General features: G+C 36.1%; 2 protein-coding genes across 2 annotated transcripts; one reads left to right on the top strand and one right to left on the bottom strand.

The window, feature by feature from the left end:
* The first annotated feature begins 370 nt into the window (after positions 1-370).
* Positions 371-4,152, top strand: LOC101219043 (protein QUIRKY). Its single transcript, XM_011652894.2, has one exon. It carries the CDS (start codon positions 574-576, stop codon positions 3,673-3,675), a length of 3,102 nt encoding a protein of 1,033 aa, XP_011651196.1. The 5' UTR covers positions 371-573; the 3' UTR covers positions 3,676-4,152.
* Positions 4,153-5,889: 1,737 nt separating this feature from the next.
* On the bottom strand, positions 5,890-6,895 carry LOC101214681. Its single transcript, XM_004152393.3, has 2 exons — positions 6,585-6,895; positions 5,890-6,491 (listed from the first exon to the last, which is right to left on the bottom strand). Exons 1-2 carry the CDS (start codon positions 6,753-6,755, stop codon positions 6,048-6,050), a joined length of 615 nt encoding a protein of 204 aa, XP_004152441.1. The 5' UTR covers positions 6,756-6,895; the 3' UTR covers positions 5,890-6,047.
* Positions 6,896-12,051: the final 5,156 nt, after the last annotated feature.

A 12,051-nucleotide genomic window follows, 5' to 3' on the forward strand; every position in this document is an offset into this window, starting at 1 on the left:
AATAATATGAAGAGAGAAAAAAAAAAAAAGATAAAAAGAAGAGGGAAACCCAAAAAGTGGATTCAAAACCTTAAGAAGAGAGAATGGAATCTAATCTCTCCACCCACACTTACACCTCACCCCCTCTCCCCTCCCCACTCTCCAAACATTCTTATTCTTTTTTTTTTTTTTTTTACTCTTAGGAGAATCTTCCAAATACTAATAACATTTCAATTGATATATGTATTAAGAACATAAAACTCATTTAAACTCTGTTTGAAATTCCAGTTCTATTCCATTATTTTGGTTATTGAAATGATTCATTTGGTAATAACGAAATATTGGTATGAGTTAAGAAAAACAAAATAAAGGAGGGTGGGGGTGGGGGTGGGGGTGGGGGGGAGAAAGGTGAAAAGCAAAGGGGCATTAATATTCAATACATTATAGCAAACTCTTCTTTACAGTTTCAATTCCTTTTGTTTTTGCTTCTCCGCTATTAACGCTTTCTCTTCTTTTCTTCTTCTTCTTCTTCTTCTTCTTCTTTTTTTTTTTTTGTGGTTTAGTTTTCTCTTTGCTTTGTACGAAAATGAGACCATGACGACGACGACGACGCCGCAGCCACAGTCACAGCCACCGCCATCGCCATCGCCATTGCCGCCGGCGCTGGTCAAAACAGTTAGAAAGCTTGTGGTCGAAGTTGCTGATGCTCGCAACCTTCTTCCTAAAGATGGCCAAGGAAGCTCCAGTCCGTATGTTGTCGCTGATTTTGATGGCCAGAGGAAGCGTACCGCCACTAAGTTTCGTGAGCTTAATCCTGTGTGGAATGAGCCGCTGGAATTCATTGTCTCTGATCCTGACAATATGGACTACGAGGAGCTTGATATCGAAGTTTTCAATGATAAGAGGTATGGCAATGGGAGTGGCCGGAAGAATCACTTCTTGGGGAGGGTGAAGTTGTACGGAAGTCAGTTTGCGAAGAGAGGGGATGAAGGTTTGGTTTACTATCAATTGGAGAAGAAGAGCGTGTTCAGCTGGATTAGAGGCGAAATTGGGCTTAGAATCTGTTATTACGATGAGTTGGTGGAAGAAGCTCCGCCGCCGCCTCCGCCGCAGGAGGAGCAACCACCTCCTCCAACTGAGAAGCCTAAAACTCCGGAAGCTGTAGTCGAGGAAGTGAGGATGTTCGAGCTTCCGCCACAGGGGGAGGTCGGTCGCGATGATTCGAATTCACCCCCGGTGGTGGTCATAGAAGAGTCGCCGCGGCAGGATATGCCGGTACATTCTGAGCCACCGCCGCCGGAGGTAAATGGTCCTCCGCCAGGGGAGGGGCAATTTGCACCGGAAATGAGAAGGATGCAGAGTAACAGAGCAGCAGGATTCGGGGAAGGGATTAGGGTTTTGAGAAGGCCGAATGGAGATTATTCTCCGAGAGTAATCAATAAGAAATACATGGCTGAGACGGAGAGGATTCATCCATATGATCTTGTGGAGCCGATGCAGTACCTCTTCATCCGTATTGTGAAAGCTAGAAATCTCGCTCCTAATGAGCGCCCTTACTTACAGATTCGCACATCAGGCCATTTCGTGAAATCGGATCCAGCTAATCATCGGCCTGGTGAGCCGACTGAATCGCCGGAATGGAACCGTGTCTTTGCCCTCCGTCATAGCAGGCTTGATACGGCAAATACAACGCTGGAGATTGCCGTCTGGGACACGTCATCGGAGCAGTTCCTCGGCGGCGTTTGCTTTGATCTTTCCGATGTACCAGTACGAGATCCGCCCGATAGCCCTCTGGCCCCTCAGTGGTACCGCCTCGAAGGCGGCGCCGGAGACCAACAACCATCCAAAATTTCTGGCGACATTCAGCTCTCTGTTTGGATCGGAACTCAAGCCGACGACGCATTTCCAGAAGCTTGGTGCTCCGATGCGCCACACGTGGCTCATACACGCTCGAAGGTCTATCAATCTCCCAAGCTATGGTACTTGCGAGTATCAGTGATAGAAGCGCAGGATCTTCACATTGCTTCAAATCTGCCTCCATTAACGGCACCGGAAATCCGAGTCAAAGCCCAACTGAGTTTTCAGTCGGCTCGGACCAGGCGAGGTTCCATGAACAACCACAGCGCCTCATTTCACTGGAACGAGGACCTTGTCTTCGTTGCCGGTGAGCCTCTTGAAGATTCCCTGATCTTACTTGTTGAAGACCGAACAAGCAAGGAGGCCATACTCCTCGGCCACGTCATGATTCCAGTGGACACAGTGGAACAACGGTTCGATGAGCGATATGTGGCGGCGAAATGGTATTCCTTAGAAGGCGGCAATGGTGGTGAAACATACAGCGGCAGAATCTATCTCCGACTCTGTTTGGAGGGTGGATATCACGTGCTAGATGAGGCGGCACACGTGTGCAGCGATTTCCGGCCAACGGCGAAGCAGCTGTGGAAGTCGGCTGTTGGAATTCTGGAGCTGGGGATTCTCGGAGCACGGGGGTTGCTTCCGATGAAGACGAAAGATCCAGGGAAGGGGTCCACCGACGCTTACTGCGTCGCAAAGTACGGGAAAAAGTGGGTCCGAACCAGAACGATGACGGACAGCTTTGATCCACGTTGGAACGAACAGTACACGTGGCAAGTTTATGACCCTTGCACTGTTCTCACCATTGGCGTCTTCGACAACTGGCGAATGTACTCGGACGCGTCGGAGGACAAGCCCGATTACCACATTGGAAAAGTTAGGATTCGGGTGTCAACCCTTGAAAGCAACAAAATCTACACAAACTCGTATCCTCTGTTGGTGTTGCAGAGAACAGGGTTGAAGAAAATGGGTGAGATTGAGCTAGCCGTCCGGTTCGCTTGTCCGGCATTATTGCCGGATACATGTGCAGTTTATGGCCAGCCATTACTTCCAAGAATGCACTATCTCCGTCCTCTAGGGGTGGCTCAACAGGAGGCTTTACGCAGAGCCGCCACAAAGATGGTGGCAACTTGGCTAGGCCGGTCGGAGCCACCATTGGGCTCGGAGGTGGTTCGATACATGTTGGATGCAGATTCACACGCTTGGAGTATGAGAAAAAGCAAGGCGAATTGGTTTAGAATTGTGGCAGTTTTGGCATGGGCGGTTGGATTGGCCAAATGGTTGGATGATATCCGAAGATGGAGGAACCCCATCACCACAATGCTTGTTCATATACTGTATTTAGTGCTCGTTTGGTACCCGGATTTGATTGTCCCAACTGGGTTTCTCTATGTGTTCTTAATTGGAGTGTGGTACTACCGGTTCAGACCGAAGATACCCGCTGGAATGGACACTCGGCTGTCGCATGCTGAGGCAGTGGATCCAGACGAACTAGACGAGGAATTCGACACAATTCCGAGCTCAAAGCCACCGGACATAATCCGGGTAAGGTACGATCGACTAAGGATACTAGCTGCTAGAGTTCAAACAGTGTTAGGGGATCTTGCTACTCAAGGGGAGAGGGTACAAGCGTTGGTCAGTTGGAGGGACCCTCGAGCCACAAAGCTGTTCATTGGGGTATGTTTCGCCATCACATTGATCCTCTATGCGGTGCCGCCCAAAATGGTGGCAGTTGCACTCGGATTCTACTACTTACGTCACCCCATGTTCCGGGATCCTATGCCATCGGCGAGTCTGAACTTTTTCCGACGACTTCCGAGCCTATCGGACCGGTTAATGTAGGGTAGAATAGTAAATGAAGTATTAAAAAGTGTATTTTTTTATCCACCTCTTTGGGTGGGGTTTTCCATAATTAGAACCCCAAATTGATGGGGCGATTGAGTTCGTCACTTGGTGACCGGTAGGGACAAAAAAGAAAAAAAAAAGATCAACTGGTTGAGTTGAAAAAGATGTCCCAGAAATAACATGGTAAAGTGTGAAAAAGGAGTTGGGAAAAAAGTAACGAGCTGTCATCATGTTCTTTTGTTCTTGGAGTTGGAATTCGATTGACTAACACTATTTCAGATTTTGAAATAAGAGACGGAAATGGTGGGAAAATAGAGTATTTGATTGGGAAGCAAAGTCCGTAGTCTGTTGTAATTGTGTCTTGAAAAGTTAGAACATCACAAATGATATCATCCTCTTAACATATCAGGTTTTCTTCTACTATTGGTAGGCTTTGAAAAAGATCAGAATAATACGAGAGCTTTTCTTTCTTTCTTCTTTTTTCTTTTTTCTTTTTGTTTAACTTATTGTTATGAGTATTTCGATTATTTTGTTTTACACTTAGTGTTGAAAAATGGCTTTTAAGAAATGAGGGCCACCAGATATGTGATTACCAAGTCATGTGGCTGAATTCTCGGCAACCTACAGCAATTTCTGGCCATTGGGTTGCCATATTTATGGAAGTGAGGCGTAGATCCAATAATTGCACCAAATTGTTCGTTCAGTTTGCCTTCAATTCTGTCGTGGAAGAGAGTAACTATTGGTACGGACCTCACTGCAATTACAGGTTTTCTTCTCTCTCTCTCTCTCCACTATTTTAATAGTTGAATGAATTGGCTCATGTTCTGGATCTGATTTACTTTCACTCTAATTTCTATGAATTCTCTTCGGGGTTTCATGTTCAAAACATTGATCTCTGATTCCCTCATCAATGATTTATGCCAATTAATAGTTGAATGTTGCCTTTTATTTTAAAAAAAAAATTACTCCCACTTTGACATTTAATTAATGTTTCCAAACTGATCTCTGTTTTAATAAAAATTGGTACTTAGGAGTACGAGTATGGCTTAGAAATTATATGCATTACTATCAAAACGGCAGGGACCATAACATATATAGTTAGCCGCATCTTACGTATCAAAGAGGGTTTTGAAATTGTAGACCACTGTGGTCTATTTTTAGGAATGGGGGCACCAAAATTCATAAAAGGTGGGTGTACAAGTTTACAAATTTAAGAGTTATGTGAACTATACATGACCCACAACGCTCGTGTTCGCCACACCCTACCTATTAAAGAGGTTTCTCTTCCTATACACTATTGTTGTTTTTTTTTTTATAAAGAGTGGGGCATAAACCTAGTATCAAAGTGGTAATTCTTTAAACGGATTTCTAGTTTTAGAGTAGTTTTGAAATGTTAATGTAAAGTTAAATGGAAAAGGATAAAGTTTAATTATAATTTAGCTAATATGAAAGTGAGTCATCTATAGGTAAAACATCAGTAACACGTTTTAGAACGGTTGGAATGTTTGACAGATTAAATAATGGGAGAAACGTCAGAAGAGAAGCACGAGGGTGAGGTCGAGAAGAAGGAGAAGAAGGAGAAGAAGGATAAAGAGAAACATGGAGAAGAAGGAGAAGATGAAGAGAAGAAGAAGAAGAAGAAGAAAGAGAAAGACCCTGCAGATAAGAAAGATCCTACAAAACTAAGACAAAAGCTTGAGAAGCTTGAAGTCAAAATGCAGGCTTTGGCTGTCAAGAAAGAAGAGATCTTGAAATTGCTCCATGAAGCTGAACAGAATCCACCACCTTCCTCTTGAATCCTTTCCTTCTACACTTTCAATTTTCAGCCATACATTTTTTTTCCTTTCAAGTCTATCTTGAGCTTAATAAATACATTTGTTCTTTTTTGACAAAGTGCACTTTCATTACTTTTATATGAAAATATGGTATCTTAGTTATATACTAATGTGAGATTTTGGTCGCAAACAAAATATTGACCAGAAGATTAGAAATGCATGAACTAACAAAAAAAAAAAAACGTCCCATTGAGTTATTGAATAATCATGTGAATTTACTATTAAAAATAAACCATAACCGAAAAGAATTCTATGAAAAATGAAATACAAATTTGATCTAATGTGATTTATATATATATTATATTTAGTATTAAGTTCATATATTAGTAGTTCCTACCATGTTATTAAATTGTATAGAAAATTTTACCAAATTATATAGACTAAATTCTATCTTTTAATTTTTTCCAATCTTTGATATCTCTAATCACCTAGATAAAGAGGGAAATACACATTATAAAGCTGATTTAATTAACACCATATTTATTTTCATAATTACACAAAAAAGACATTTAAAACTATCATAACACACCTTCTTCAATCAGCTTCTTGCAACCCACCCAGCACCACCGATCCAACTAACAATCCGGCAGCCCCAAGCGCCAATCCACCGCCGACCACCGCCTGCAACGCCACAAGGGCCACCGAATCATCGGGAATTACAACAATGGCCACCAGCGCCGCAACCAAAATGGGAAGTGCAAGAGAAGCCAAAGCGGAGGGAGAAGAACTCGCAACTTTCTCAAGCAAGCTAAGAAGCCCTAATTCTTCAGCTTTAGAGAAAACCCCTAACTTCTCAATGGAGGAAAGCGTAAACCCTAATTCCTCCGCCTTCGATAACAACCCTGCTTTCTCAACATTGCTAAGAACTTTCTTAGTCTCAAGCTTCTTGAACACATCCACTTCCACATCCTCCGCACTCTCGTAAAAAATTCCAGCTCCAAACCATTTCTTCTCCCAAGCATCGTCGTATTTGTTCACCTGAATCCATCAATTTCCATATAATTTTTTTTTTTTTAATCAGCCACTAGCGTTGATGGACCGAAAGAGAAATTAGAAAGAGTTGCAGTGTACCTTCTTCTGAGGGGCCATGGCGAAGATGGTGAGTGGATTGGATCTGGAAGAAGAGAAGGGGCGGCGGCGGGCATAGTTAGAGATGTGGTGGAATCTGGAAATGGAGAAACGGTTGTGAAGGTGAGAGAGAGGAGCAGTGGAGGAAGATGGAGATTGTGAAGTGACCGCCATTGTTGAAGAGGAAAGGAAGCTTAGGTGTTGTTCAGCTTCAGCCACGAATTAGTGGAGAGAGGAGAAGTTTTGACATTGTATGATAGAGAGAGATCTCCAAGTGTAATCTGCTGTCCATTCATCTCCACCAATCATATCCTCCATTGCTTTATCTCAATTTCAAATCAAATTGAAGAGATTTTGTATTGGGCCGATGAAAGGAACAGGCCCAATTAATATGCACCGATGACGAATACTCTCGGCCTGTCAGATTCAAGGCCTAAACGGCCCAACGGTAAGGTCCAAAACCCACATTTAATGAACCTGAACAATGCCTCCTTTTTCTCTCCTCCCACACTCTCAACAAAAACAAGTGTGAGAATTTATATTTTGTACTAATGTAATTAACTTGACATTTGGTGATTATTCATGATTTTAGTGAATTACACATACATATAATCAATGTATCAATACTCTAAATCTTTTAGAAACTAACCTATCATATCTTATTGTAACAATTGCATAGAAAAAGTTCAACGGTCCAATTTGTACTTTAGAGGTAGTTTTTGGTATAGATTAGAGAAAAAGATGAAATAATATTATTAGAGAATGAATACAATGAACTTGAACGAGAAGCAGAAGCAGTTTGTCAAATTGTGAAGGAATTCTAAAATATACAAAATTTGATTTTGTCATTGTTGAAAATTATAAGGTCACATTGCAATAGCAATTCCATGAAAATGTGGTCCTCCTCATCCCACTTTATTATTATTCTTATTATTATTTTCCAACTTTGGATACTTATACTCAAAGTTTCCATTTTATATTTATTAAAACATATATAATTATATAAAAAAAAATTACTATTGTAAAAGATTAATTGAGAGTTTGATATGATGATTTTTAAAAGTGTATGTCTTTGTTTTGTTGTGACTAAAGAGAGAATTTTATCTTTATCTAATTGAAACTGCTTTTTGAATTCATCATGATGTTTCTTTGATCCCATCAAAAGTGGTTTTCAAAATTGATTAGAAAATTAAGACATGTTAGACTAACTACTAAAAATTAAAATGTTTCTTTCAAACTTTTAATTTGGATTTTATTTTCATTGTTAATTAAAATCTTTCAGACCTATTGATTTCATATAAACTAATTAGCATCCCATATTAATATACATTAGTCTAAGAGTTTCATGTAAATTAATTTTATCAACATTTGTAACATATTGTGTGTTGATTATAATTACCATTGATGAACATTATGCTTAGAAAATGATAAAAGGAAATATATATATATATATATATATAGCCTATAGGGTAATTGAATAAAAACCATAGAATAAATCAAAAGAATAGCTTGTCCCCCTCACCCACACATAATTTTAGATAACATCAAATCTCGATTTAAAAAATATATAGTTTATTCTATTATCATTTCAAATAGTTTAACATGTTTATTAATATACTACGTTGGAACGTATGCTAAACTCACATATAGATTATCAACTTGAGTATCATTCAACTGGTTAATACAAACGTCTTCAAACAAAAAAAATAAAGGATTTGAATAATCCAACTGCATAGATGTTGAACTAAAAACTTTTACATATAAATGAACTAGGATAACGTATCAGACGATACGAATCTTGCAAAAGATAAGAAAACAAATGAAGTAGAAAAGCTTGATACGAGTGGATAAAGATAATAGAATAGACGAAGTAGAAGAGTTTGACTTGGGTCCATATGTGTTCATTCATAGTCACATGAGTGTCAACCATTTATATTACACATTTTTAGCTATGTTATTTTTAACTGCACATATTTTTATCTACGTCACATCAAACAAAATTTACTTTTAAAAGTTTGCAAACGGATATATATATATATTTTTGTTGTCCTAAGCTTTACAAAATCATATCAATATAAACTTTTAGTTTTTGTAAATATATCAATTTACGTTCTTTTTTAAAAGCGTGTTGTTGTATTTTTAATAAATGAATTAATTTTAAATTCTTCTTTGAAAATCACACTTGTTAAAATCGTAAAAGTTTTAGTTTATATAGATATAAATTATAGAAAATTATTTCAGAGGTAAAAACATATAAAATATATATAATAGATTATTTTGTCATATTTAAAAATAAACATATAATTATTAACAAAAAAAACTTAAATAGGGAAATTTTTAAAATACAACCCAAATAAATAATATTTATGGAAAAATATAATGAGTGATTAGAACTAAAAATGGAAAAAGAAAAAAAAAAGAATGTAAAGGAAAATTAGAAGGATAGAAAAGTTAAAAATGTGGAGAGGAGAATGGGAATTTAAAAAGGAAATGTGTAGAGGGAAGGGACAGGTGGAGCCCTAAGCACATGACGTGGACCAAATGGTAGGACCACGTAAGATGGTGGGCAGCCGATAAACGAGTGACATGTGCCCCTGACTCACCCTTATTTTTCTTTTCTAGAGATGAAGATGATGAACTCGGCCCCATGACTCACTCCGCCAAATCATAGAAAGCGACTGATTGGACACGATTCCTTTGTTTTCTGCCTCACCTTTCTCTCCTTTGCCTCGTTGTCATCTCCATCCCCTCTCTCTCTCTCCTTTATTCCCTCAATTTCCCTTTCTACCCCTCTTCTCTTCTCTTCTCTTCTCTCCCTCCAAACACATCAAATTATTCATACATTCATACTCTTCGTTCATGTGTCTCATCCTAAACTCACAACGTTATGTATATAACATATTGAAAGAAATCCCACGTATACATCTTTTTGTATATATATAGTATATTAGTTCCTTCATAAATGCTCCAACATCGTGTGTGTGTGAGACTTATACTTTGAATGCAAACAAGAGAAAAAATAAACGTATTGTAGAGAACATATGTATGTTTGTATTGAACTCAAAGTATGTCGATATTTCATTCGATTAGGGTTTTAATTAAATGGGGAGGGAAGGATTGAGAAGGGTTTGTATATTTCAAATGGATAAAAGAAAGAAAAGGGAAACATATATAGTAGTGAAATATATATAATAAACCAAGAAGTTTGATCATAAAATGGGCATAATACAAAATGTGAAAGGGACCAAGAAAAAGAAAATGAAGAAAGTTGTTTCAATGGTGTGTCACATGCAATTATTTTTCTATTTATGCATAATATCAAATGCTTGTACTTTGCACTTTTAGTTTGATGGAGTAGATACAAATACATCTTTATTTATTGCATTTCAATATTGATTCTTCTTTTTAAAGGGTAATCTTCACATGATTCTCAATATATATAATCTATCCGTTTTTAAAAAATAATTAAATATATAACAATATTTTAAAAATTTACTAAAAATTTATTATTAATAGATATAATTTTTTAAAATATTGCTATATATTTAATTATTAATTATGTTTTTTTTAATGAAAAATCAATTAAACTAGGTAGAAGTCAATGTTTTTTTTATTAAGGAAAAAGTTGCAAAATTTCAATATATTGTACGAAAGGAAGAAATTGGATAATTGAATTTAGAAAAACAATCATTTCAAATCAATGGAAAAGATGGGTGGTTGAAATTAATTAGAATTTAGAAGCAACAAACACTCTTTTTTTTTTTTCTTTTCATCTTTTTCAAACAATGAAATTTTAATTAATGAGAAAAAAAATATGATTAAAGTATAAGGATATTAATGATATATTCATTAATCTTGAAGCAACAATATTATTGTCAAACAATATCTCTTCCACAAATTATATCATCATACAAAGTTTATAAAAGAAAACTTTTTGTAACACCTTTTCTTTTTAGTTTTTAAATTTCAGACGGTTGATCAAATATAGATAACAAAAGAAGAATGTTGGAAGCGGAAATTACGTCCGTAAACTTAATTTTCTATAAAGTGTAAATATTTTGTTAAATGTTCTATATTTGACTATTTTTCTTATTATAATTCTTTTAAATTAATTATTATTAATTAACATTTAAGACAAAAGAACGATTATTTAGGAAAAATTGAGGCTAATCATGTTTTATTTTTGTAGTCTATAGATCAAATCGAAACAAAACTTAAATCTTAAAAGGTAAGATGGTAGCATTTTGAATTCTAACAAGTAGAAGGACCGAAAAGATATTTTGTCGAAATTCATTTAACATATTTTCACTTTATTAAAAAATAAAGATTTTATAAAAATTCATACATATATAAGTTCAATATTTCCAACCTATGATATTTTTCAAAAAAGAATTATTGATTTAACGTAAACATGGTTTCAATTTGGGTATATTCTCTTGTCGTCCACATCGAGATTTGAGGTTTGGTTCCGCTACATCACACATTAAAAACAAATACCAAACACGAAGTTTGATTCCCTTTATCTTATACTTCGTGAAAGAAATTAGTTATTTATTTAGAATAATTTAAGTTTTATTAATATCGAAATAAACTTCACATTTTTATGTAGATAAATCTCATTAGGACTATATTTTGTGTTGATAATTAAAATACATGTAATATACTTTATTTTAAAATTTATATATAGAGGGTATTATGATCATCTCATTTGATTAATTTGGGTTGAATGTTAGGTTGGCAAAACATATATTATTGGGGAAACATTATGCTTCTCTCATGCCATTATTCACTCTACCTCATGTTAGCTCCTTTGACATGCATTAATCAACATTCACATTTTCATGCATAATTCTTTTTCTTTTTCTCTCTTTAATAACAATCATAATTATTTATTTTTCAATAAATACACCTATACAATTATTCTCATCTCCTATTATTATTCTCTTTTTTCCTCTTCTTTTTTTAGAAAATAATCTTCCATTCTAACTATATTATGGAATCAAAATTCTATATATTTGAGTTATAACGTCACCAACATAGTTAATAATAGTAAAAAACACATGTTCATTTTCTTTGAAATTGAAATCTTGATACTTACATTTTGTTGTATACTAAAACCAAAATTTGACATTATTATCGACTAAAGTTTATAGAATCTAATTTTATTGTCATCTAATTAACCGGAGTCTAGTAGCGTAAAATCTTACTCAACCGTCACTCACTTATTGTTCTTGTTTTTAGAAGTACATATGACGACATTTTTTCTAATTTTGATAGTAGAATAATCGAATATCTATAAATTTTATGTCAGTTGAGTTGTGCATGTTTGAGTTCACAGTAAGCGAGATGTTTTGGTCGTGTTTTTAGTAAACATTTAGTTTTGAAATTTTAATATTTGAAATTATTGTTTTTGTTTGAGACAATAAATTTAATTTAATAGAGAGAGAAAAAAGAAAAAGAAATTAGTTGT

The sequence above is a fragment of the Cucumis sativus genome, chromosome 1 (assembly GCF_000004075.3).
Source record: "Cucumis sativus cultivar 9930 chromosome 1, Cucumber_9930_V3, whole genome shotgun sequence".
Taxonomy (NCBI): domain Eukaryota; kingdom Viridiplantae; phylum Streptophyta; class Magnoliopsida; order Cucurbitales; family Cucurbitaceae; genus Cucumis; species Cucumis sativus.

Bases quoted from the DNA above. Each gene is read 5' to 3' on its own strand.
- LOC101219043 (XM_011652894.2), top strand. From the start codon at position 574: ATGACGACGACGACGACGCCGCAGCCACAGTCACAGCCACCGCCATCG.
- LOC101214681 (XM_004152393.3), bottom strand. From the start codon at position 6,755: ATGGCGGTCACTTCACAATCTCCATCTTCCTCCACTGCTCCTCTCTCT. The intron at 6,492-6,584 runs GTACACTGCAAC...TGATGGATTCAG, and splicing joins CCATGGCCCCTCAGAAGAAG to GTGAACAAATACGACGATGC.